This window comes from Danaus plexippus, chromosome 17, assembly GCF_018135715.1.
Source record: "Danaus plexippus chromosome 17, MEX_DaPlex, whole genome shotgun sequence".
Lineage (NCBI taxonomy): Eukaryota > Metazoa > Arthropoda > Insecta > Lepidoptera > Nymphalidae > Danaus > Danaus plexippus.
The window spans coordinates 8,816,048-8,840,219 of record NC_083548.1 but is presented as its reverse complement, the minus strand read 5'-3'; the positions used below and the strand labels follow the sequence as shown (position 1 = coordinate 8,840,219).

The window sequence follows — 24,172 nt, the reverse complement described above, 5'->3', positions numbered from 1 at the left end:
CCAATGATCATACAAGGTGGGGTAAAGATAAAGAAGGTAAAGATAAAGGGTAAAGAACTTAAGGACAGAATCAGGGAGGAAGTTACGTCAATACCCATTGAAATGTGCAGAGGTGTCGAAAACTTCAGAAACCCCCTTCAAGAGTGTATCCCTGTTAACGGCCATCATCCTTCAGATACCACATTAAAAACTCAGTATAACAAACTAGTTTACGTACCGATTTATTAATTACAAAGATAATTTCGGTAAGTTGAGTTGTTTTTGTTTTACATCCCTTTAAAACCGATTCATACTTTTTGCCCCACCCGGTATTTTGCATTTCGTAACCTAACTGATGGGTTCATTACTTTGTTGGAATGGAAAACAAACATATTTAAATATATTTTAATTCAAAATCAGTTATCAATTTCACCCAAGTATATCTGTTTATCGCTGGAGGCTGAAAGTACTATCGGTTCACGACTGTGGAAATGTACGTCGTTGACGGAACCATTGTGGCCGGGCAGCTTGTACAGGACTCGTCTTGATGTGGTGTCCCACACGTACAGGAAACGATCGGAAGATCCCGCCGCCACCTGGGAGAGATTGTTAGATTTATTGCATACTCCGGAAAATGTTGCACTCTTCACCAGATCTTAATGAGTAGCGGTTCCAAACTAAATATATTTAAAAATTATCAGCCGTTGTCATTTAGGTGGTTTAAACTACTGTTCCTTCAATATCAATCAGGTCCCTCATTCCATGATTCTTTGTAATGTAATACAAGGGAACTCTTTTAGTTTTGTGACATTTAGGAAAACTTATTTTGGCCGAGCAATGGTAGGCACTAATTGGTGACTGAAATATCAAATAAACAATCAGTACTACTATTGGGCAAGTACTATTATAAGTTGTGTTTTGGTAGCAAATGACCCAGTTTCGAACCTTGGACCCATCCGGAGACCAGCAGCATCTGAGCAGGTTCTTCTCAAAGTTGTGCGAGTGTCCTGACAGGAGTTTCACACAACGTTCTGATGGAGCGAACGGGCGAACATCCCATATCCGAAGAGTGGAGTCACTCGAGTTGGAGAGCAAGTAGGATCCATCATATGATAAGGATAAACCTGGACATCATCACTGCTGTTAGCATCACATTGTATTCTACCACTAACACTTGGTGTGCTCGAAAAATATAATGTCATATTGATTAATACGAGTAAATAATACAGAATGATAGTAAAGTGAAAAATATCCAGAACCCCGTTTAAATGTCAGTGATTAAACTGTGATATAAAACATCCTTGTAACGGGAAGTTACAGTTACAATAACCCAGAAAGCAGAATAGAAGTTCCGATTACCGGTGACGGTGTCGGTGTGTCCTTTAATTTTGTATGATATCTGATTATTCCGGATGTCCCATACTTTGATAACATTGTCTATGCCTCCTGATATGATTTTCTCCGCCGTATCATTGAACAACACCGCCGTGACGGGGTATTCACTGTCAAACGAGGCTATGGGGTTACGTTTTCTGGCATCCCAAAGTTTTATGGTGCAGTCGTCTGATGCCGAAACCAAAAGCTCTGGACCCCTTCTTGCGCCTGAAAGATTAAAGAGATACTGTTATAAAAAATACAGATAATATTTATAAAATATTAGCTTTAAGCTGTTATACTATACGATGAGACTGTGATGTTGTAAACTATGTCCATGTTGTATAAATTCTGTAATATAGTCTGTGATAAACAATGATATTAATGCTTTACTTATATTGTAAGGAAGGCATGATAAGGAAGACACATTGTCCAATAGGCTGATGATGATGATGATCATAGTAAACATTTACTAACCTGATACAGAATTAACAAAATTTGCATGTCCTTTTAATTTCTTGATCCTAACTCCAGTGGGGACATCCCAAACCGCCACTGAGTTGTCTGTGGCACATGTGTACATGTGAGCACCGTCAGGTGAAAAACATAACTCCATTATGGCACCCGTGTGACCTTTCATTACCATTACATTGTCACACTGCCCATACACATTCCAAAGTACTGAAATATTAAAGTGTAAGTTTCATTTTATTATATTATTTTATTAATAACTGGGAGTGATTCCAAAAATTGATATAAAGATTCATCTAACAGATATGAACATGATACCAACATATCTGTCTGTCAAAGCCTGCCGAAGCCAAATGTTTGCCTTCAGGATGAAACTTTGCTGTGAAAATTTCGCCTTGGTGTCCTTCTAACAGCATGATAGGTGCATAAAGATTTGATGTTCTGGGTACCTACGAAGAGGAAATATATTAACAATGTAATATAAGATGAGTTTCTACGTTAAGATTAGTTAAAATATGATTAATACAAACCGAGGAGGTTACTACAGCCTTTTCTCTCGTACCAACAACAGATATTTCATGCCGAGTTTTCTTAGCCGGTACCACAGCATATTCTTCAGCTTTTCTTTTTATTTCCAGTTCCGGCATTTTTATCGCTTTATATGTATTGTTAGTTCCGAATCTACAAAAAAGTTAAAACGACGCGTTCTTTTTGTTTTGACATTAAAATTTGACATATGACAATTAAAACTTTTTAGACAGTACCCACTTACTCGTTCGATTTGTCTTACCAAGTCAAAAATTAAAGGTGATAAAGTTTACTACCTATCAATAATATAAATTGTAATACATTCCTTTAATAGTTACTAAACTTCAAATTGTTGTCATAATTCATCAAATGTAGCTGTGGTGAGAGAAGATTTATAAATATATACATCAACCACGGTGATAACGTTTCGTTTTTATCTGCCAATTATGAAATGTATATGCACGGGAATGGTATTGTCAAACCATGCTTGCGATTTTTTTGAAATTTCAAAACAAATAATAGGTTTGAGACCCTTAATAGATATCGATATTGATAAAATAAATATGTTTATTTAGTTTAGTATCATTATTATTATTAAAATGTCAAAATTACAATTAACATTGGCCATTATTAAGCCACATGCCGTTAAAAATCCTGTCGCACTGTCGTATATAAGAAACGTTATTAAAAATACATTTGTTGTTGTTAAAACTAAAAGGATCGCTTTGGATAAGGAAACAGCTGGTAACTTTTACAAGGAACATTTCGAGAAGTTCTTTTATAACCGCTTAATAACATTCATGAGCAGGTTTGTATTGCTTACACTTGTTATCTAACGATGTGAAGTGTTTTGAATCTATTCATGTTGCTTCATAATCTTCAGTGGTTGCGTGGATCTCCACATCATTGGACACACCAATGCTATCGAACTATGGAGGAAAATGCTCGGTCCAACCAAAGTATATAGAGCGCAGTATCAAGAGCCCCACTGTTTGAGAGGCATGTTCGGATTGTCTGATACTAGGAATGTCGCTCATGGTTCCGGTGAGAGTTTATACATTTTATGTAGTGCTATATGAATTTTATTAATTTTTTGTTCTAATGGCCACATTTTAGAATTTGTTTTCAAGTAACAAAATTTCTGCCTCAAGTGAAATTTTGCATTGACTTTAAATGTTTTAAAAAAAAACTATTTGTAATAATATAATATGTTGTTTTGTATGTTTCAGATTCAGAAACATCCGCTGAGAGGGAAATCAAATTCTTCTTCCCAGATTTCTCATTCTATAAGTGGCATACCTCGGATGAAATAACTTTCCGGAAAGGACCAATAATATTCAATCATCACATGTTCCAGCACGTCAGGAGGCTGTAACCTGTTAACATTGATAGCTTTAATTCTAATTTATAAAATTAGAAGTCGGTGACCGTCGACACAGTCGTCTATTTATAATAAATTATAGACTTTACTAGAACTGATATGTGTGTTTTGAATTAATTATGACATTCCCTAATATTAAGTTACGATATACATTTTTTGCTGTTATTATTTAGCAAACAAATACAAGCACAGAGTCATCGCTTAATGTGAATGTCCCTTTCAGTCAATCAGAATATTAAAAATCAAAGTATAAAGTAAAATATATGCATGTATTCAATTTCCAAAAGCATATACAATCACTGTAAACCATAAAAACATTAAATCATTACTAGAAACATAAAACAATTATACTAAGCTACAATAATTAACTTATACATGGACGTGACAACTTTTATATTTTTATGACAACTTACAATTTACAAGCACAGTCGTAGAGAACAGAGAATTTTTACGATATTTACACACCCTTATATTATTAAGGCACATCTGAAGCACACGGCGTGTCGGACATAGGACTGTATTATTTTATCACAAAACAATTTACATATAATTCTCATAGAGAAACAATGCAATGAAAATAGTTAATGGGATGTAATATCATATGAAAGAAATGGTTCTGGTGGATGAGAAAAAATGGCCTTTGCTTGTCTATCATCTCCAACCACAGTCAACCATCACTCCCCAATCTTAACAAAAACTTTTGGCCGCGAGAACACCTTGATGCCCTCCTCTAACTTGGCGAGCTGCTTCTCCAGCTCCATCTTCCTATTCCTCATCCTCAATGTGTCAGTTTTAACTGGCATTTTATTTAATTCACTTACAAGTTCTGCGAAGCCTGCAATGAAGTTTATTTTTTATCCCACATAATATAACACGTGTAAATGTTGAGTAATAAATTTTTTTACTATTCCGCAGCATGCGAAGGGTTTCCTTTCTTTCGTTATCGGGAAGTGTGACATGTCCAGGAGGACAAACTGCATGTTCCTCTTCAATACCAGCTTCATCCAACTCTTTTCCGACTTCTTTACGTTCACGCAAATATTTTGGAAGTACACCCTTCTGGTAGCCTGGAATTTAAGAAAAATTATAATAAACAGTAAAACAGAATTAGATGCCTCATTGATCATTATATTACTTGATGGTAAGTAAGGATCTTTTTCCTTCCTATCTAAAATGGAATTGAGCCTGCTACGGTTCTTCTCTTCGAGCATATCATCTCCAGCTCTTCGAGGTGTGTGGGCTATAGGACCTGGACTCTTATGTCGTTCAGAGTCTCCACTAGCTTTCTTTACATCCCCTTCATCCTCTTTGGTCGGATATAGCATTGTCAACTTAGTGCTTTCAGCCAATTTTTGGGCCAAATTAGACTCAACAGTCTGGCAGCCGATGTCTCGCAGACGACCCGATGATGACTCTGATGATTTAACCTCGTCATCATACTCCTCTTCTTGCTGTTTCATTTGTCTCATTTCTTTTCTTTTCAAGAACTCTGCCATATCTCCCTTCTTTATTCGTATTTCATTGTGTTTCTTACGTGAGTTCGAGGAACTCGTTTTGCCAACGTTCAATGTAACTTTGCCACTTTTATTGGACGGAGAAGATCTGACTTGGCCGAGGGCGCTCGATGCCGCTTGTGAGGTCAGATGTGGCGGATGAACAGTTTTCAATGTAAATTTAGGTTCTTTCGGAGATTTGCCTTGAATCATTTTTAGCTGTTTCATATTTTCCTTTATAAAATTCTTTTTTTGTTCCTTTTCTAAAAAAAAAATGCGTCATAATAAAGCTTAAAAACTGAACAGTGTCCCATTTAAGAATAATATAAAATTGATATGAATACTATAATAGCAAATATATGTACTTGAAATGTATCTTATTTTAATTTTCATATTACTTTTTTGAATGTAACGAAATTTAAAACAAACAACTTACTTGGTTCAGGAAATATACCTTTCAAAGTATACATGTTAAGTGATAACTATAAACACTGACTTCAGAAAATTCACACTCATCATTTAACATCCAGTTTTCTAAACAAGATAAATTTGTAACATTTTGCACTATGAATATTTAAAGAAAATTGTTCGATTATTCCCTTTTGAGTCCTATGATTTTTCGTTCGATTATTGTCACTTATTTTTAAATAACTGTCAATGTTGCAGCCATAGACATAATTGTTTCTGGCCACTTTTGTTTTCGTTTACTGTTTCCTACTCAAAACATCCTTTTTCGACAAATCTATAACTTATTTTATTACTGCTAAATTAGCATCCAAGCGTAACAACTAATACGGCATATTACCTAGGTGATAAATCTATTAATAATTATTATCAGCCTAGATCAATAACGAAACTCTAGCGATGAAGAATGGAATGTAGGATCTTTATATTCACATGATTTATTTTTATACGTCAGTTTTATTTTAATAAATGAGGAGGAACTAAGGATTCAGCTTAGGTTGCCCAAGGCAAGCGTAGGTCATATTTGAACAACATGCCTGTTCATTAAATCTTCATATAATTCATAATAAAAAATCATTACTATTATTACTTTATGTTATTACTTTCGGTATTGTCAAATGTATATTCTTATATCAGACTATCTTTTAACTTTAGCTCGAATATATACGGTAATTTGTTTCATTAATTCATTAATATTGTAGAGTAGAGTCTATTTTTCTACTTTGGTCGGCATTATATGATTTATATAAAAAAAAAAAAATTTTAAGGAGGTTTTATGTAACTTTTTGTATAAACAAACCTTTGATGTTTTTTGAAGTTTCCTTGTTTTTGTTATAGCAACATATTATAATCACTGATTCTACATACCATATATAATTATGGCTAGCAGTGCTAGTAAAACGGTTTCTTCGTTAGCTAAATACAAGTTATCTAGGAGAGGTAAAAAGTTACAATTCTCTGACGATCAAAGAACATTGCTTGCTTTACCAAAAGATGTTCCGGAGCGTACATGGTATATTTATTTACGAAATAGTTTTAAATATACAAGAAGTTTTTGTTTTCTACTTATATAATAAATTTAAATACTTCACAGGGCAGAATTACTTCAAAAAGAAGAAACTGACCTAATGATCTTTGACCTTCGGGAAGAGATAATTGAAGAGGTTATGAATATCTGTTACGCGAGGTACATGGAGAAACAAAACGCTGTTTTTACAGCACACTGTGCAGCTGAAGCTTGGTTGAAACTTATAAACTGGTAATTAATGAGTTGTCCTTTAAAATTACAACAGCTCTTGTTAACTCCCGTACTACATCCAAAATTAATAATTAAAAATTCGACATGTTTATCTCCTTATGGTGTAAAGTCAACTTATTAATAATAATGTTGTCTTATAAGCCACAAATCGTGAATCATGATTTAAATATTGTATCCAGATTTCTGCTTCCCTAATATATAGTGTATAAATATAAAATTGGTGACTTTAATTAAAAACCGATAGGAATAATAGTGACTTATCAATTTATATTAAGATTCCTTTTTCGTGATGTGTCAAGAATATTATTTTCATACCTGTTCCGTATGAAATTCCTGAAAATACCTTTTGAATTTTTACGAGAAACTGTTTTAATTTATAAATATTTTTATATTTTGTCTAAATATCGTGTATATGTCAATACGAATACTAAAAATTCAAGAGTTTTGTATTGCTAATAAAAGTCAGTGTTGATTCAAACATTAGGTATATTATGATGTAATGTCTATGTCATTTTAATATCACGTCATATAAAAATTATATCGTAAGGTACTTCCTTCGACACGACCCCGGCGAGGAGCCGAGCGCGTATCCTCCTTGTTACATCCCCAAAAGAGTGGAGTCATGGGTGCCGGATGAACTGCCTGATCCCTCGCCCAAAGACACCTGGTGCAAGCATCAACTGAACGTGCAAGAGGATTTTCAGGAGGAAATCACGAAGAAAACTCCCAGCACAAGTTCGCTGGAGATGCCCGTCATTGAAGAGATACCCGAGGAGTATTGGTTAGGCTTCTTGAGGACATCTAGACATTATGTATTTGTATGAATGGTGGATGAATAAACTTGATGTGATAAGGTTTAAGGACCATTCGTTTCTTCCCAAGCTGACTTATTGATATGTTTCGCTCTTGGTGCAATGCGACGTGCCCATACCGTGACATCTGTGTAAACTATGATAGAGCGATCGTACAGTTTATATATGAAGACATATTTCTGATCTGTCATGAAGTAAAGTTTCATAACTTGGCTTATCAGGTTCCCTGGTAAAGTTAACCTTCCCGTTGGCACGACTGCTACATCGGATACCAGCAAAATCTCCTATGTTAGTGTTTACTTATCCCTTTTAATTAATTTTGATTTTTTCAAACGGATGTATTAACTTGAAAAAGCTTCTTTTTATATTAATAAGAAATAGTATGAAGTGAAATTATTAATGTTGTTTATTTTTATATGACTTTAAATTGATTTTTTTTAAATATATCACTACCATGTTTTTTTAAACATAACTAACTGTAGGTGTCCATTCTGTTGACTTTTAGCCGTACCTGTATACGTGCTACTAGTACTGTATACGTGTACACAGTTGCGAAAATAAAAAGAAATAAAATACTTTATGAAATCACTTTATAAATATATTTATTTATGTATCTGATATAGAGCAAAGGCCATTTTTAACTCAAATATGTGCCTCAAAGATTGAGGCGAAGGTTTGTGGTAGAGGATAATAATGTGATTGAATTTCCTAGGAAACAGATTCGTCTCTGTGGTCGCGAGAGAGCGAAAGACTGCAGCGCATCACCGACTACAGCGAGCCCCGTCTGGAAACACAGGTACGAAGACAGGCAAATAATGGCTCCGTTGAGATAAAGTATTGATATGAACAACACTTCAGTATATTGTTCGCGCTGTAGGAATTACAAGGAAAATGTGAATGAAACAAATGCTTTTGACTCGTTGATTGGTCATCAGGAGTCAGCAGTCAGTGCTAAGATGACAGCGAGCGTGACGTCGGGATCTCAACAGGGCGCGGGAGACGGAGGGGACGTGCAGATAGAAGAGGTACCGGAAGGAGAGATGAAAGAAGCATCTCGGCGGTCGCATCGCAGGACAGAGAAGAGCAAGCTGTTCAGTAAGGCCAGGTAGGTACAGGATAATAGGGACTTAGAACAGCTTTATGGTCGGTGCATTGGACAGCTTTATATATAGATTCTAAAACGCGGTTTAATGTTTGACAATCCAAGCAAAAGTTAATGTTATACCGCCGTGTAGTATTCGGCCTCGTGATCCAGTATTTTTCAATATATCTCAAGGTGTTTCATTCTACAAGGGTAGGAAACTGATGGGCTGAAATGGGTACTGCCAGATCTAATAACATTTTAGGAGACTAAAACTAATGCATAATGAGATTAAGACTTTCGCGAGTATTGATTTAAATGGAACTAATATTTTCGGATTACTATTAATAACTACACACTATGCAGCAACCGTGATCTGCAAAGCTACCGAAAGGTCGCGAGTATATCGTTTTTAGAAATAATAAAATACGCATAGGAATCCGAAAATATTTGTTTCATTTAAATTAAAATACACATATGCAGTAATTGGTTCAGAATACTGTATATAGGAATAATAGCCCTGCTCTTAAGCCTGACTCTACTTCTCATCTTCCGCTCTCCTGTTCAGCATGCTGGGCAGGTCTAGGGGCTCCCTCCCTCCTCTGGACGGAGACTCCAGGTCACGCGTCAGCATCATATCCGACTGCCGCTTGAGGAATTTGAGGTTACATTTGATTATTATAACGTAGTCTCACTGGTTCCATATATTTATATAAAATACTTGAAGCCGTTAAATTTAAAATATTCATTCATGTAGCTGACTGGTTAGGGACTCCGCTTTCGCTATAATTTATTTTTGATTTATTTACCTATAATAATCGTTATATTTTTTTTTGTATTACTTTTATTTCTAAGATCTTTGGAAATAACAAAACAATTTTTATATGTTTTATGGAACGGTTTATGACTGCCATTGGTCATTACTTGGCAGTATGAAAGTAGACGGTGACAATATGATAAAAAAAATACAATTTTTAATTTTTTATAAGTATGTAGTTTTGATTGTGTCCCAGTCAATAAAACTCTCCATTGTGAGATATTTGTGACCCTTGCGCTAGACTATGAAGGTACAATAAAGGTACATTAACAGATTGGAGTTATAATTCACACAATCCTTTGTTGAGACACTCCACCCTTACATTTTTCATCTATTGTACGGTCAATTTATACAGTTGTATGAGAAAACACGTGTGAATTAACAAAGGAAATTGTCTCTAAATGCTTTTAAGAGTGCAACGACCTCGTATTTAGATTTTATGAAAGCTGAATAAATCGGGGGTCGGTAAAAATCTTGTATTTCATCAATGCGCTGCATTCTGCTTTATGCGTTTAACACGGACACTTGTGAGCTTGTGTCAGGGCTGGCGACGGACTTTACTCCGCAGGAATATAAAGACTTTAATAACAGCATCTATGAGTTGCTGGCGACACTGCATTTCTAATAATAACTGTAATATATTAAGGGATATTTAAAACTAGATCAGCATATTGTTTTGTAAGTAGGTACGATGTCAAGAAGTTTGTGAACGTATCGGTGTTGGTGAGATGGATTGAGATGTAGTTAGTTCTTTTAACCTTGACGTTTGTTAGACACCGAATAGATATGATTATCTTTTATTTTTATTTACAACCCGTACTAAGTTACTACAGCTATTTGATACTCACATGATGCGTTTGCCATCACGAAACACTTTAATGAATTAAGTTTGTATTAGCCGAAAGATAATGAGAGGGAGTTATTATGTTTTTCAATGAAAAATTTATATTACTTACGCCAAAAGAACCTTCAAGCGAAGTCCTTTCTGCTTTCACCTCTCATTATCATAAAGTGCTCTGTCATATGTCATATATATTCTTTTAGTTGTCCTCACTTGTATTTTATATAAGAGAGTCTCTTACAAGGATTAGGGACATTTTTCATACCATACACCAATAAATTAGTCGATTTATTAGGAATAAGTGTTATAGGTAGCTGTAATCGTTTAAGCCTTGAAAATACTTCTTTTTGTATATACCCAAAGAGCTTATGATGTCTTATGCTGGTCATCTTATCTTCGAGTCTTGTCTCAAACCCTTCTCTTACGAATAAGTTCTGGGACGGTCTGCCTGAGCATAATCGTAATTCTCCAAATCTATCTTAATGCTTCAAGTAGTGAAATGACAATGTGTAGTCCCTGCTGTTTATATATTATGTACCTACCGTCTCATTTATGTACATATAAATGACGTTAATCTTATTTTAAGTAATGTGTAATAATTGCATATATATTATTTTATTGCGTTTATATGTACCGATAGAAATATCTGTATCATAAAATTTTCAAGCCAATAAAAAAAAAACTATTAAAAAATTACGAAAGTGTCATCCTTCAAGGCTATAAGTACCCTCTCCCAGGTGTACCCGGATCGTCGACCTTTCGCTTCATATGCAATAGGAATTCAATGTTCTGTTCATTATAGGTACAACTACTTCTATTCATCTTAGTCGCGGGAGCACATGTGGTCTGTAGCTTAGGAAAGTTGTGAACAAAACCGTTTAATATGTTTTCATGACAACGTTGTATTGATAATAGCACGATAGAGTAATAAGAATTATAACTATGAAAAACATTTTAAGAATTGACCAGATTTTTAGAATACTTCTGACGAGATGTGTGACACTACTCGCGAAAAAGGTAAAGAGCTAATATGTGCTGTTGTCGAGTGATATAATTCCTCTTTGAGAGATTTTTAGCTCTCGATTACTTAGAAAAAGATGTTCTAAACATATTAATGTCGTATGACACTCATCAGTCGTCATTATGATATTTTTTTTATAAAAAAAAATTCAAATATAATTGATTCATTCGTAATATAATGTTTTTATATGTCGCAGAGTGTATGTAACAGTTGGGGGCCCAGTCCGCTGACCGCTTACGACTGTTCAATCTATATCAGAACCGTACCGTGTCCTGCGTCTGACAATGGATGGAGTGGGTCATCTCAAATAATAATGTATTTTCCATTATAATATATATAAATAGAAATTGTATGCTGTCTGCCGAATGCTGATATCGAACACGAGTCAGCTAACAAAGACTCGAGCTAAATCTGTAAATGTTTAATAAACCCAAAGCATTTATAACTTTAATTAATTCCAAGTACTTTTTTGTAAATAATAAATAGTATTAGAGAAAAAAAATCGTGCAAAGATAATGATTATGAAATAATTTAAACACAAACCAAAACAAAGTCCCATAAACGATGAAATTAAATTACACAACAGCCGTAGATCGAGCAAACTTATAATATCACATTAAATGATATCAGTTGAACAAAGTTTCATAATTTCCGTGTAAATGAATTACAGCCGGGACGCGGACACGTGAACTTTTGTTTAGTTGAACATTATTAAATGGGTTTTGGAGAGCAGACGCGGCGCGAGGCTTGGGGCCGGAGTACTCAATGACGCTTCATTAGACTATGATTTATATAATGGAATTAGATTACGGAGACGTGACCTGGAACTAAATCACACATTACACATCCCCGTACCCGCGTCGGCACCGAAACTAGCTTCGTATCGCGGCTAGGTCCGGGATTTATTACGTCTATTGTGTGCGACTGATCATAAGTTAGATTGGGTTTTAAATTATATACACTGCTGAGATCACGATGAGAAAAAGCCGTCAGAGTTACATGAAGTAACTTGTAATATTTTACCTTATGATCTTTGGTATGGAATAATTTTGAATAACAAATCCAGCCTAGCAACAGGATGTCGCTGAGTGTATACCAGAAGACTCGGAGTCAATGCCACAGGTGACCCGCGGGCCGGGGTTCGAGTCCCGCTCCGACCTGTATAATAGTGTATAATGTTCCCTAAATTATGTGGGTATGAAGAGAAAGATTGAATATCGTTAGTACGACACTGATTCACTGACTTGTCGAATTCATGAATCACAATGGACGGAGAGATTATTTTAGATTATTTTAGAAATCAATCATCTAGAATGGAAAGAACCACACGCCTACTTCCTTTTTAACTTTTCTTCGCGTCCACTTTTTAATCATAGAATTAATATTGGAAAAATCGTTTTTCAGTACCGTGGAAAGTTCACAGTAGGCGAATACAACTCCTGTTAGTGTTCCTTCCGGTAATAGTTTCGTCAATATATCCGGGAGTTCGTTTTAATTTGTAAATATTCCAAGGTGTCCGAGTTGAGTCGCCGCAGGCGCTCGTCTTATTTATTTTCCCACACATTTATATTCATAAGTATTGATAGGTGTTTACATTATCATAAAAATATATTATAATTCTTCGGAATATCAAACCGAATATTTCTTGTAGGTTTCAGAATTCTCTATCTCCGCGTCGCCTGTCTGCGTTTGCTGTAAATAACATGCGTAGTTTTTTATATGCAGTAGGTTTTTGTTCTTGATTTTCTTCCAGTACTTTAGAATTCATGAAATAAATTGAGAGTTTTCTTTAAGTTAATATCAAAGGTGTACGAAATATTCTAATACAGTAATAGTATAACCATAAAAAAATCACAGTTTTCGTTGGATGGAAAAGTACAAACAAAATTATAGCTATAATATGTCGGTCTGTGTCATTTTTAAACATACGTGTGTGTGTATATACATGATTGTTTGTTTCTCCAATCTGCCTGTTACATAACAAATCTCATAAATTAAATCTTTGTTTTCAGGTTGGACACTCAATACGACATAACATCGGAGAAGATCGACACGCCTCCCGGGGAGATGGTTAAGAGAAAATAACATTATATATATAAAGTATACAAAATAATTTGAATCACAATCATTTTTTCTAATTTTCGTGTTGTGTTTTTTTACCTTTTGGTTAAATTTGTGTGTAAATAATATTATATTGTTATCATCAATCATGTCATTCGGATACATCGATAATCTTGTGTTTTAATATTTGTACTTTGTTTTGTTAATGAACATTTAATTAACCTAACATTAAATATTTGTACATTAAATCTATTTTATTTCTCGCCAAATACTGTATGTATGTATGTATGTATGTGTATTTTAAATTTTTGGAAGGTTCTTCTCGGGTGAAGGTTAGAGTAAGCTACTAAATTGATTAAAACTTGAGCTACTAACCGCTTTTGTTATAAATTGAATTTTAAACCATAGTTATATACATATTAAAATTAATCATTGAAAATTGTGAGAAATTTCTCATACAAACTTACATGGGAAGGGTAAAAAGTTATGACAAAAAAGTTAACAAATGTATAAATAATCAAGATATGAGTGGTTTCACCTACGTCATAGTCTCTACGACTTCTCGTCGTTTGGTCACAGCCTTATTGTAGCGTAGCAACCTGAATAACATTATTCTAAACCGCAGTAAAACTTTAAAAATATTTTTTAAATTGGTTTTTAGTATTTTTTTACTCAATATCGTATGCAATGGACGAGCGATTTTGAGATTTATATTCTAAATACTTTGTACGACTTTGGTTTTAACTCTCGTAGAGTTTATTTTAGTTATTACTTAACTGTCGTTTCTAATTGTTTTTGATAATAATTTTAACTGTGGTGTAGAGGTTAACAAACACTCGTAGTTATATTTGATATACAAACAATTCATATCTTCTTATTTTTGATCTGTATTTATAATTAATGTTTGTTTGTGAATACTTTGGGTAATGCGTATCGAACCAAGGCTTTCAGGCGGGTTTTAGTTATTTACTTATTATATATTCTTATCATATTTTTGATTATAAGGCGGGTCGTGGAGAAGTTGTTATAAAACTGATGAAAAAAAGGGGCTATCACTTCACAGGACAAGCCGTGGATCTGGCTATTGCTAGGATTTGTTTTGGCTTGAAAATTCATTACATATATTTTAAAGTATTTGAAAAGAGTGTAATTTTCAGCTATATAACTAACACAAATTTTCAAAGTCACACGAGATACTCATCGTTTACCGTTTCTCATTCAATAACATAACCGAATGTTTGATCATTAATGTTCTGAATAACACCGAAGAATGGTTGAGTGAAAAATGCTTTAGTGCAGCTGTCTCAAATACATGTTTATATATTAATAAAGAATTACAAGCAATGATTATATTTGGAAATATTCACAGACTGCCGCGGCTGGCGGGCAGGAGTGCTGTTATTGTAAATAAGAACCCGGGTGGAGGCTAGCCGTGAAGATATGGATGCTGTCGATGTGCGGATGAGTGAACCTGTGTGTCCGGAGCTCGGTAACATAAGCTCTGCATGAACGAGACGTGCTCCGACACGTCTCCTATATGTGGTCTTACGGTGCGGGGAGGTGGCTCGGGTTGAATATGTTTGGGGATAAAATATGTGTAGGGTGGCGATCGGATCAGAAAACATTTTAATAAAACTTTGCTATATAAATAAGGTTAAGATAATACTGTGACATACATCATTAATTGTGAATACTTTTGTTTTAATTTTTGTAAACACACTAGATAAATATGAATATATGACTACCGTCTCTTTTATATAAATATGAACGTGCTGGGGATTTGGATGATAGCTAGCTGTTATTAATTAGGTTACGACGCGTGAAAATACTTGATTTAAAGATGAAAGGGCGTTACAACTTGGATAAAGGAATAAAAGACGAATACTATATATAATCCTGTTCGCATCGTGAACCAGGGACAATGTTTGAAGTGACGCTGTCATCACGACAATGTGCCATCCAGTGAGCACGTGATCCCCTCCTCCCGACCCAGTACCGATTCACTTCCAATAAATATTGACGCCATATTGGAAACTTACTGAATGTTTAGAACAACTTCAGTACTTCAATGTGTTATGTTATCCTTAATCGTTGGAACCGTATAATATCGTAGATACAAATACGTTTACGTAAAATGGAATTATTAAAATGGAAACAAAAAGGTAACGAAAAAGTACTATTAAGTACTAGTCAGTAATAGCTGGCATATAATGCTACAATTGATTTGAGAATAAATGGATATTTCTGTCAAACACATTGAGTTTTAAACACATTTGACCTAAACTTTAAAATAAAACGATATTTCCTCGAAATCTATGAGCTGGAAAAAGCTCACTCTTACTCTTTTCCAAGTAGAATTATTACATTTCTCCCCCTCTTCGTTTCCGTGATGCTAATAATAGTTTGATAGAATCTGCATTTGGAATATTGATTGGTTATTTATACCATATTGAGATCGCTCATTTGAGTTTTGAGATCGTCAAACACAGATGCTTTCCAACTCTCCATAAAGATTGCTGACTTTTTCTACAGTAAACCAACCGAAACATAGTATAATAATGTGCCACCACGACCCACTACGCTATATGCTTTCACATTCAAAGGAGCCGTGATCTGGTTTTTTTTATCAATAAATCTCTACAAAACGCCAAATTCTTTTCCACGAAGTACAGCTTTTGTGATGAAAAATATGTACAAAAATGTTATACACAAAACACCTTTCAGTGGGATTGGAAGAACAATCCGCGGACCTCTCCCCGGCTTACTATACCTTTGTTCACTTTGTAACGACGCCTTTGAAGCCTTTTAAGTTCAATTTGGGTCAGCCATCTCCCGGCGAGCCGCTATAGTAGAATATTGTTTTTAACCTGAGATAATCATTTTTGGACCCTTTCATTTCTGGTCCATTGTGAACGGATATAAAATTATGGTTTTATCTTTGTAAATACAATATGAAGTGCGTGTTCCGACGTTTTATTTGTATATTTATAAAATATGGAGCTTTTTATCCATGATTTACAAGTATGTAATAAAGCTGTTTCGTAATCTTAGTATTTTGTTTTCTTTGTTTGTAGTTTATTTATTTTTGTCTGATCGTTACAATTGATATTCCTCTATGCTTACTCTGAGTTTGCACTGTTAACGCTCCGAATGTAGTGTGCAGACCCGCACTTGGAATAAGCATATTTTTATTTGTTTATAAATAGTTTTATTGCCTATATTCTAAATCTCATCTCAGACGGCAGCCTGAGGTACTGAATTGGTGTTGAACTTATTTTTTCATGAATGAAACTCGAGGTTGACTACTCGTGACCTGGTCAGATATCATTAGGTTTAGTACGAGTTCACAACGCCACACTCCATACGAAACGTTTCCCTTGACAATTCCAACTTGTGGTATGCAGGTAAGAAAGGTTACTGAAAATAAGACTTACTTAACCAATATCTACGGCCGATTCGTAAATTTGTATTGCAGAATATTATTCTAACGTATTTATCAAAAGTGTCGGACTCTTTCAAAGGACCAAACCTTGGTCTGATGCTTTAAAGATGTACAAAAAAGGTGACTGAATTTTATTCACTTTTACGTGTCGGATTTTGAAATATGTTTATAAGGTATAATTTATAAGTTATAAATTTATATTTACTAAGATAAATCGCAGGGACCAAACATAACTCCTAAACACAATTTAGTCAGTTTATTTTAACGAGCAAAGGAAAGTAGTTAAGGATTTATTTTGAGTTAATTTATACAATGGAGAATAGAGATGAACTCGTGTTGTTATTTTAAACTCTTAAAAATCTCACAAATGTTTTGTTTGTTTTTTGCATGTTTGAAAAATTATAATCATAATTGTAATTAGGTTTAAAGTCCAAGTTTCGTTTTCATTTTTATTTCACTGTTAAAGTTTTCGTAAATAAATAAAGTTTTCTACAAACCGTAGATATTACAGAGTAAGAGAGCCAAAACACACCGCAGTCGTATCATTCTCGGACCTTCATCCCGGCCAGCCACCCAACCCGACGAGGATGACCAATTTATAAAAATAAAAAGAAAATTACTCTCTTGAAAAATGCGTTAATTTAAGCAATGGGACTGGATCGCGGGAAATCAAGAAGTTTTTTCCATAAAAAGGTTCCAGAGATTGATAAAGGGCTTTGAAAAGGTTGAGGTCAGGAATGACCTCAGGCGTCTCCGAGATGAAATGTATTTTATAAGACACCCTAAAACTGGCGCGTGCTATCCATTTATATTAATTGGAAACTCAAGGTTTATATGAAATAATATACAAAAAAAAAGATCGCTGAATACATCTGTTCAGTTAGTGTATTCATTAGTGTTAATAGATTATTAGTATTTTTGAATAAGAAACAGTAACAGTATTACAAAGTAAAATTATTGTTTAAACAATTTTTAGACGAACAAAACGCATTTGTTTATTCTGTTTACGTTAATTTTCGGCTGATTGTCATGAATGCACGTCAACTTTTAATATTAATCGTATAATAAAAGCGAGTTAGCATTCGTAAAGGTCATATAAAGGAAGCAGTCCGCCGGAAGTCCCTGGGGCGGCATTTTATTAAAAATATAACCGCCCTTTAACCCTTAAATAAATTGGGTACCCCGTAATTATGATTCCGAAACACCATTGTTGTTTGCTTTAATGGTTGCAAATTAAGAGAATATGATATGGGTTCGCATGTTTTTAAAGATATTGCATAGCATTTGTGATTGGCTCTGAGTGCGGCGACCGAATCTAGAAATTCCGTAACGTAAATAAACCTAGCAACCTTCATTCCGACAGGCACAACGATGCGGTATTGAAAGTCGTGTATCTTCTAACGTCGTTTCAGTTCGCCAGACTTATAGACTACGCGTGTAGACTTGCTGCTAACTGCTCGTAACTGATTCCATCTTTCTTTAGATACAATGCGAGTTGGGTCAGCGTGCTCTTTGGCCGCGTCCCCGAGTGAGTTCGAGCCCTCGACTAGATGAACCTCAACGTGTATGTAAATGGATTAAACCAAGCGCATTTAGTAACAGAGAAAGTAATGAAAATATAGTGAAAGAAAATGAGTGAGTACCCTATATACATACATTTTATTATCCTATAAAAGGACACCAGCAGAAAACTGGCACAACACTCTCAATAGTAGGAGGATAAGTAGGAGAAGAGACCCGAAGAACTCCGGGATGTGACGTTAGCACAATTTGTTGCAAAGTATTGCCTTAATAAAAAGAGAACTTACACTAAAAGAGATACTGAACTACGGCACGGCTGACAATTACAACGATTATAGGCGTGGTTCTGTTGCATTTTGCTCTCCCTCGAATGACTAATATTGAAAAACAGCATATCACCACACAAAATGATAACTCTTCATTCAAGATTCAAGATCATAATCGAAGACAAGCTGCATAGACTGCCTCTTTGTTGCAAGAATTTAAAAGACTGTCCTTATATAGTGTTGAGACGATAGCTCAAAGTGTTATAGATTTCATTACTAATAGAAATGGCATTTTAATAATGACTCAACTGCCACAGTCAAGAGTCTAAAATACGTTTAACGAGATTCAGGTACAAGACAAATAAATGCGTTACTTCTTGCCGAAACTTGCATGACGCATATTACCTAAATACCTTATTTCAATTGTATTGTTAAATCCAAACGAGACACCATGCATCCAGTCCATCCGCCATCGCGTTACTAATGTTACTGCTAGTATGACTCCGGACATTCATATAAATATTGCACACGTTAGCGACGTTAATGTATGCACTCATTTGTTGGAGATATTAGTGCGTGCAAACTTAGAAACGGCTTCCGCATAGTCATGGTAGAAATTTACTTTTTGTCGAATGCAAAATTGGACAAGGTAGAGCATTTTATTCATCGCATTTTTCTTGATTGCACTGAAGGAAGTTTGTAAATATATAGTAATTAATACCCTGTCTTGGCTGTCTGTCTGTCTTGTAAGAATCGATTATTTATTTTATAAATCGATTCCATATATTATCAATTATAAATATATTTTGTAACGTCAAATGTCAGAGTGACACTTGTCATTCGAGAGTGGCGGTTGTCCCTCTGACATTGGACGAGGGTAGTTAGTTAATCACGATATGTAAAACTGAGCGGTCGACATTAAAGTGTGGATATTAAATCTAGTTAAATCGAAGTAATCCGTTGTTATTTATTTGATATCGAAGATATCGAAGACCAACTGATCTTCTTGCAAGTTCTCGTTCTCGATCAAGGCGTCATTCGAGATCAAGAAGTGGTGTGGATAAATTTCACAGTTCTAGGACACTTGATAGTACCCATGTGAGTCGTTCCAATTGTAATAATGTTGACCCGCAGTCAGTACTGATGGATTTGCTAAAATCAATAGCTTGTAACCGACCAGAAGGGAACAAGTTTCCCATGTTAGGAAATGTTATACCAGAGTTTGATCCCATGATTAAAGGGCAAACCATTGGCATGTGGCTTACCAAAGTTGAGGAATGTGCAAAATTATATAAATGGGAAGATGATCAAATAATTCATTACGCATTACCTAAATTAAGCGGGGTTGCTCGAACATGGTATCAAACTCTGCCGTCAATGTCGTTTTCATGGCTCGAATGGAAAAATAAATTAAATGATTCTTTCCCATCTAGTGATGATTATGCGGAACTTTTAACAGAAATGTTAGCCAAAAGAGTTAAATATCACGATTCGTTGGAGTTATATTACTACGAGAAAATTAATTTATTAAATCGGTGTGATATCTACGGCAAACGTGCGGTAGACTGTCTTATATATGGTATTGAGGATCGCAGTTTGAGATTAGGAGCTAAAGCAACAAAGTGTGAAGAACCAGAACAAATATTAAAATATTTTCAATCCATTAAACAACAGCCACGAGACATCGATAATAGGGTAAAAACTTTTGATAAAAAATTAAATTCAAACGTAGGTAGTCAGAATAATCAAACTATAAATACAAGGTTAGTTAAGGTTAATGAGGGTTCGAAGCCTATTGTTTGTTTCAATTGTAACGAGACCGGACATTACAGCTATAGATGCACGAAGAAAATTTTGAAATGTAATATATGTAACAAAATAGGCCACTTGAGTACAGATTGTTTTAAATTGTTAAATAATAGTAGTTCTAAACCAAGAATAGAGAACGAAAAGACGGTTATGGCTTTGGATTCGATTTGTAATAATGGCAATAATAAATACCTGATCAATTTAAAATTAAATGATCAGCCTCTGAAAGGGTACGTAGATTTAGGTAGCCAGTGTACTTTATTACGACAAAGTCAAGCTGAAAAGTTAGGTATTCAATGGTCCACGGGGCAATTACCTACAATGCGTGGTATAGGCAATAATATTGTCCTACCCTTAGGAAAAACTAATGTAAAAGTGGAAATTCAGGGTATAGTTGAATTTGTTGATGCTTACGTTGTTAATGATAGTGTTATTAAATATGATGTACTGGTGGGACATAGTTTTACAGAAAGACCTGGTATAGTAATTACGAAAACTAGTCAATCGTTAGTCTTTGGCCGCTCGTTACCTTTGAAATTACAACTTTTTCTAACCAATGACGTTTCCCTATTACCACATGATGTATCTAAAATCGGAGTTAGTAGTGGAACTGAGAAATATTCGGGTAACATATACGTTAATGGGTCCTTACGTGGTATTATGGGTGACGAATATTATTTAATGCCAGGTGAATATAACTTAGTTAATGGTACAGGAGTTTTATTAATACAAAGCATTTCAAATAAAACTTTAAAATTAGAACAAGGATCATTAATTACGCGCGCCACATGCACTGATGATACCTTGGAAATCAAATTACTAAATTTCAATGATTCCAGTATGAAGGAAGCCTTAAATTATAGTCAACATTTGTCCTTAAATGAGGTCAAACAATTGAAAGACCTTCTTCAGGATTACGGGGAATGTTTTTCACATAATATGATGGACTTAGGATATACCAATGTGGAAACTATGGAAATCGAACTTATCGACTCAACGCCTGTAGTCTATAGACCGTACCGATTGTCCTATCCGGAAAGAGAACTGGTTAAGTCAATGGTTAAGGAAATGCTTGATGCGGATATTATTTGTGAATCTAATTCAGCGTATGCCAGTCCAGTCTTACTTGTTAAGAAGAAGACAGGCGACAAACGGCTTTGCATAGATTATCGTGCTTTAAATAACAGAACAAAAAAAGAACATTTTCCTTTACCATTGATCGATGACCAACTAGATCGCTTGGCTGGTCATTCCCTATTTATTAGTCTAGATCTAGCATCAGGCTATTATCAAATACCATTATCAGTAAAATCACAAGACAAGACGGCTTTCGTAACCCCTGATGGCCAATATCAATTTAAAAGAATGCCTTTTGGTCTTGCAAACGCACCATCAGTTTTTCAGAGGACCATGAACAAGATATTGTCTAGACTTGACTACGTATTGGTCTATATGGATGACATATTAATACCGGCACAATCATTTAATGAGGGTTTAATAAGGTTAGAGGAGGTTTTGAAGGTTTTTCGAGATGCTAACTTGACACTAAAATTGGGCAAGTGCTTTTTCTTTTATAAGGAAATTGACTTTTTGGGATTTGAAGTTAGTGGAGCTGGTATAAGACCTGGTTCTAGAAAAATAACTGCAGTAGCGAATTTTCCGGTTCCGAAGAATATTCATGATGTTAGGCGTTTTATCGGGCTGGCTAGTTACTTTAGACGTTTCGTGAAGGGATTTTCTCTGATAGCTCGACCGTTAACAGACCTTTTAAAAAAGCAATTCACATGGAAATGGACAAATGAGCACGACGTGGCATTTGAGACTTTAAAAAGAAAATTAACAGAGAGGCCCATACTTGCTCTATATGATGCTAATTTAGAGACCGAATTACATACAGATGCATCAAAGTGGGGTATAGCAGGTATTCTTATGCAACGTAGTGATTGCGGATTTATGAGACCTGTGGCGTATTATAGCCGTAAAACCACTGCTGACGAACAAAGGTTACATTCTTTTGATTTAGAAACCCTAGCTGTGGTCGCATCTTTGAATAGATTCCGCGTTTATTTATTAGGCTTAAAATTCAAAATAGTTACTGATTGTAACGCATTACGAACGACTCTGACAAAAAGAGACTTGGTTCCTCGAATAGGTCGTTGGTGGATGCAGCTTCAGGAGTACGATTGCGAAATAGAATATCGATCAGGGTCAAAGATGCCACACGTTGATGCGCTTAGCCGTGCCCCAGTTGCTGAACCCACTCTATTGAGTGAGGATCGTGTGATTGATGTACTTGCTGTAAGCACCGATGATTGGATTTCAACCGTCCAAAGTGACGACGATGAGATTAAGAGAATTAGGGAGATTTTATCTAATAATGAAACGAAACATATCGTCGATGTACATAAAAATTACCAATTAAAGGGTAAACACGTTTTTAAGATAGTTGAGGATGGGTTGCGCTGGGTAGTTCCAAAATCAGTTACATGGCAATTATTAAAAATGAACCATGATGATGTTGGGCATTTTGGTTTCGACAAAACTTTAAACAGAATCAAGGGTTCTTTTTGGTTTCCTAAAATGAGACGTTTTATTAAAAAGTATGTTAAGGCATGCTTAGAATGCGCTTATCATAAAAGCTCTGGAGGATCCAAAGAGGGCATGTTACACCCGATCCCTAAACCAGACATCCCATTTCACACGTTACATGCAGATCACTTAGGGCCATTTGTACGTTCACGAAGGGGTAACATGTATCTATTAGTAATTATAGACGCATTTACCAAATTTATTAATATAAAACCTGTTAAGAATACTAAATCTGCCACGGCAATCCGTGTACTTCAAGAACATTTTAGTTATTTTGGCGTACCCACTCGACTAATTACTGATAGAGGAACATGTTTCACGAGTTCTAAATTTAAGTCTTTCATCGATTCTGCTAAAATAAAACATGTTCTGAACGCTGTTGCTACCCCGCGAGCGAACGGTCAGGTAGAACGTTACAACCGCACTATTTTAGATGCCCTAGGTACCAAATGTCATGACAAAAATGACAACGCTTGGGACGACTATGTGTGCGATGTACAATTGGGATTGAATACATCAATTAATAAAAGCACCGGTAAAAGCCCCTCGGAATTATTGTTTGGGTATAAAATCACAAGTTCTAGTGAAAACATTCTGTGTGATGTGATAAATGAAACTTTAGAAAGGGTAAGCGGGGATGAACTGAATAGCATGAGAAGTGAGGTAGCTGACAAAATCGAAAAAGAGCAGGCCATTGCAAAAGACCGTTTTGATAAACATAGGAGACTGACTCATAGTTATAGTGAGGGTGATCTAGTAAGAATAGAAAGAATGACGTTTGACAAGGATAGAATAGGTAAATCTAAAAAGCTTATGCCTAAATTTCACGGACCATACAGAATTATCAAAGTGTTATCTAAAGATAGATATGTGGTAGGGGACACTCCATTAACCAGAAAAGGTAATAAAAGATATGAAAATGTTGTTTCAATCGATAAGATACACCCTTGGCTTAATTTTAAA

At 35.0% G+C, this 24,172-nt stretch overlaps 4 protein-coding genes across 6 annotated transcripts; 2 read left to right on the top strand and 2 right to left on the bottom strand.

Annotated features, from left to right (window-relative positions):
• Positions 1-370: 370 nt before the first annotated feature.
• LOC116771473 (U5 small nuclear ribonucleoprotein 40 kDa protein) lies at positions 371-2,570 on the bottom strand. The gene is made up of 6 exons (XM_061523300.1): positions 2,355-2,570; positions 2,147-2,273; positions 1,831-2,034; positions 1,339-1,581; positions 925-1,103; positions 371-575 (listed from the first exon to the last, which is right to left on the bottom strand). Exons 1-6 carry the CDS (start codon positions 2,469-2,471, stop codon positions 396-398), a joined length of 1,050 nt encoding a protein of 349 aa, XP_061379284.1. The 5' UTR covers positions 2,472-2,570; the 3' UTR covers positions 371-395.
• Positions 2,571-2,696: 126 nt separating this feature from the next.
• LOC116771325 (nucleoside diphosphate kinase 6-like) lies at positions 2,697-3,831 on the top strand. The gene is made up of 3 exons (XM_032663152.2): positions 2,697-3,160; positions 3,236-3,396; positions 3,582-3,831. The coding sequence occupies exons 1-3, from the start codon at positions 2,952-2,954 to the stop codon at positions 3,725-3,727; spliced, it is 516 nt and encodes a 171-aa protein (XP_032519043.2). The 5' UTR covers positions 2,697-2,951; the 3' UTR covers positions 3,728-3,831.
• Positions 3,832-3,983: 152 nt separating this feature from the next.
• Positions 3,984-5,883, bottom strand: LOC116771323 (enkurin domain-containing protein 1-like). Of its 2 annotated transcripts, none has more exons than XM_032663149.2 (4): positions 5,663-5,883; positions 4,869-5,489; positions 4,639-4,800; positions 3,984-4,559 (listed from the first exon to the last, which is right to left on the bottom strand). In XM_032663149.2, exons 1-4 carry the CDS (start codon positions 5,694-5,696, stop codon positions 4,408-4,410), a joined length of 969 nt encoding a protein of 322 aa, XP_032519040.2. In that variant the 5' UTR covers positions 5,697-5,883; the 3' UTR covers positions 3,984-4,407. The 2 variants fall into 2 exon arrangements, with proteins under 2 accessions (XP_032519040.2, XP_032519039.2); XM_032663148.2 differs by having other exon boundaries at positions 3,984-4,568; positions 5,663-5,880.
• Positions 5,884-6,228: 345 nt separating this feature from the next.
• LOC116771584 (uncharacterized) lies at positions 6,229-13,815 on the top strand. 2 transcript variants are annotated; one of them, XM_032663473.2, is made up of 8 exons: positions 6,233-6,703; positions 6,785-6,949; positions 7,497-7,730; positions 7,983-8,049; positions 8,474-8,557; positions 8,697-8,866; positions 9,411-9,506; positions 13,534-13,815. In XM_032663473.2, the coding sequence occupies exons 1-8, from the start codon at positions 6,570-6,572 to the stop codon at positions 13,604-13,606; spliced, it is 1,023 nt and encodes a 340-aa protein (XP_032519364.2). In that variant the 5' UTR covers positions 6,233-6,569; the 3' UTR covers positions 13,607-13,815. The 2 variants fall into 2 exon arrangements, with proteins under 2 accessions (XP_061379201.1, XP_032519364.2); XM_061523217.1 differs by lacking the exon at positions 9,411-9,506 and having other exon boundaries at positions 6,229-6,703.
• Positions 13,816-24,172: the final 10,357 nt, after the last annotated feature.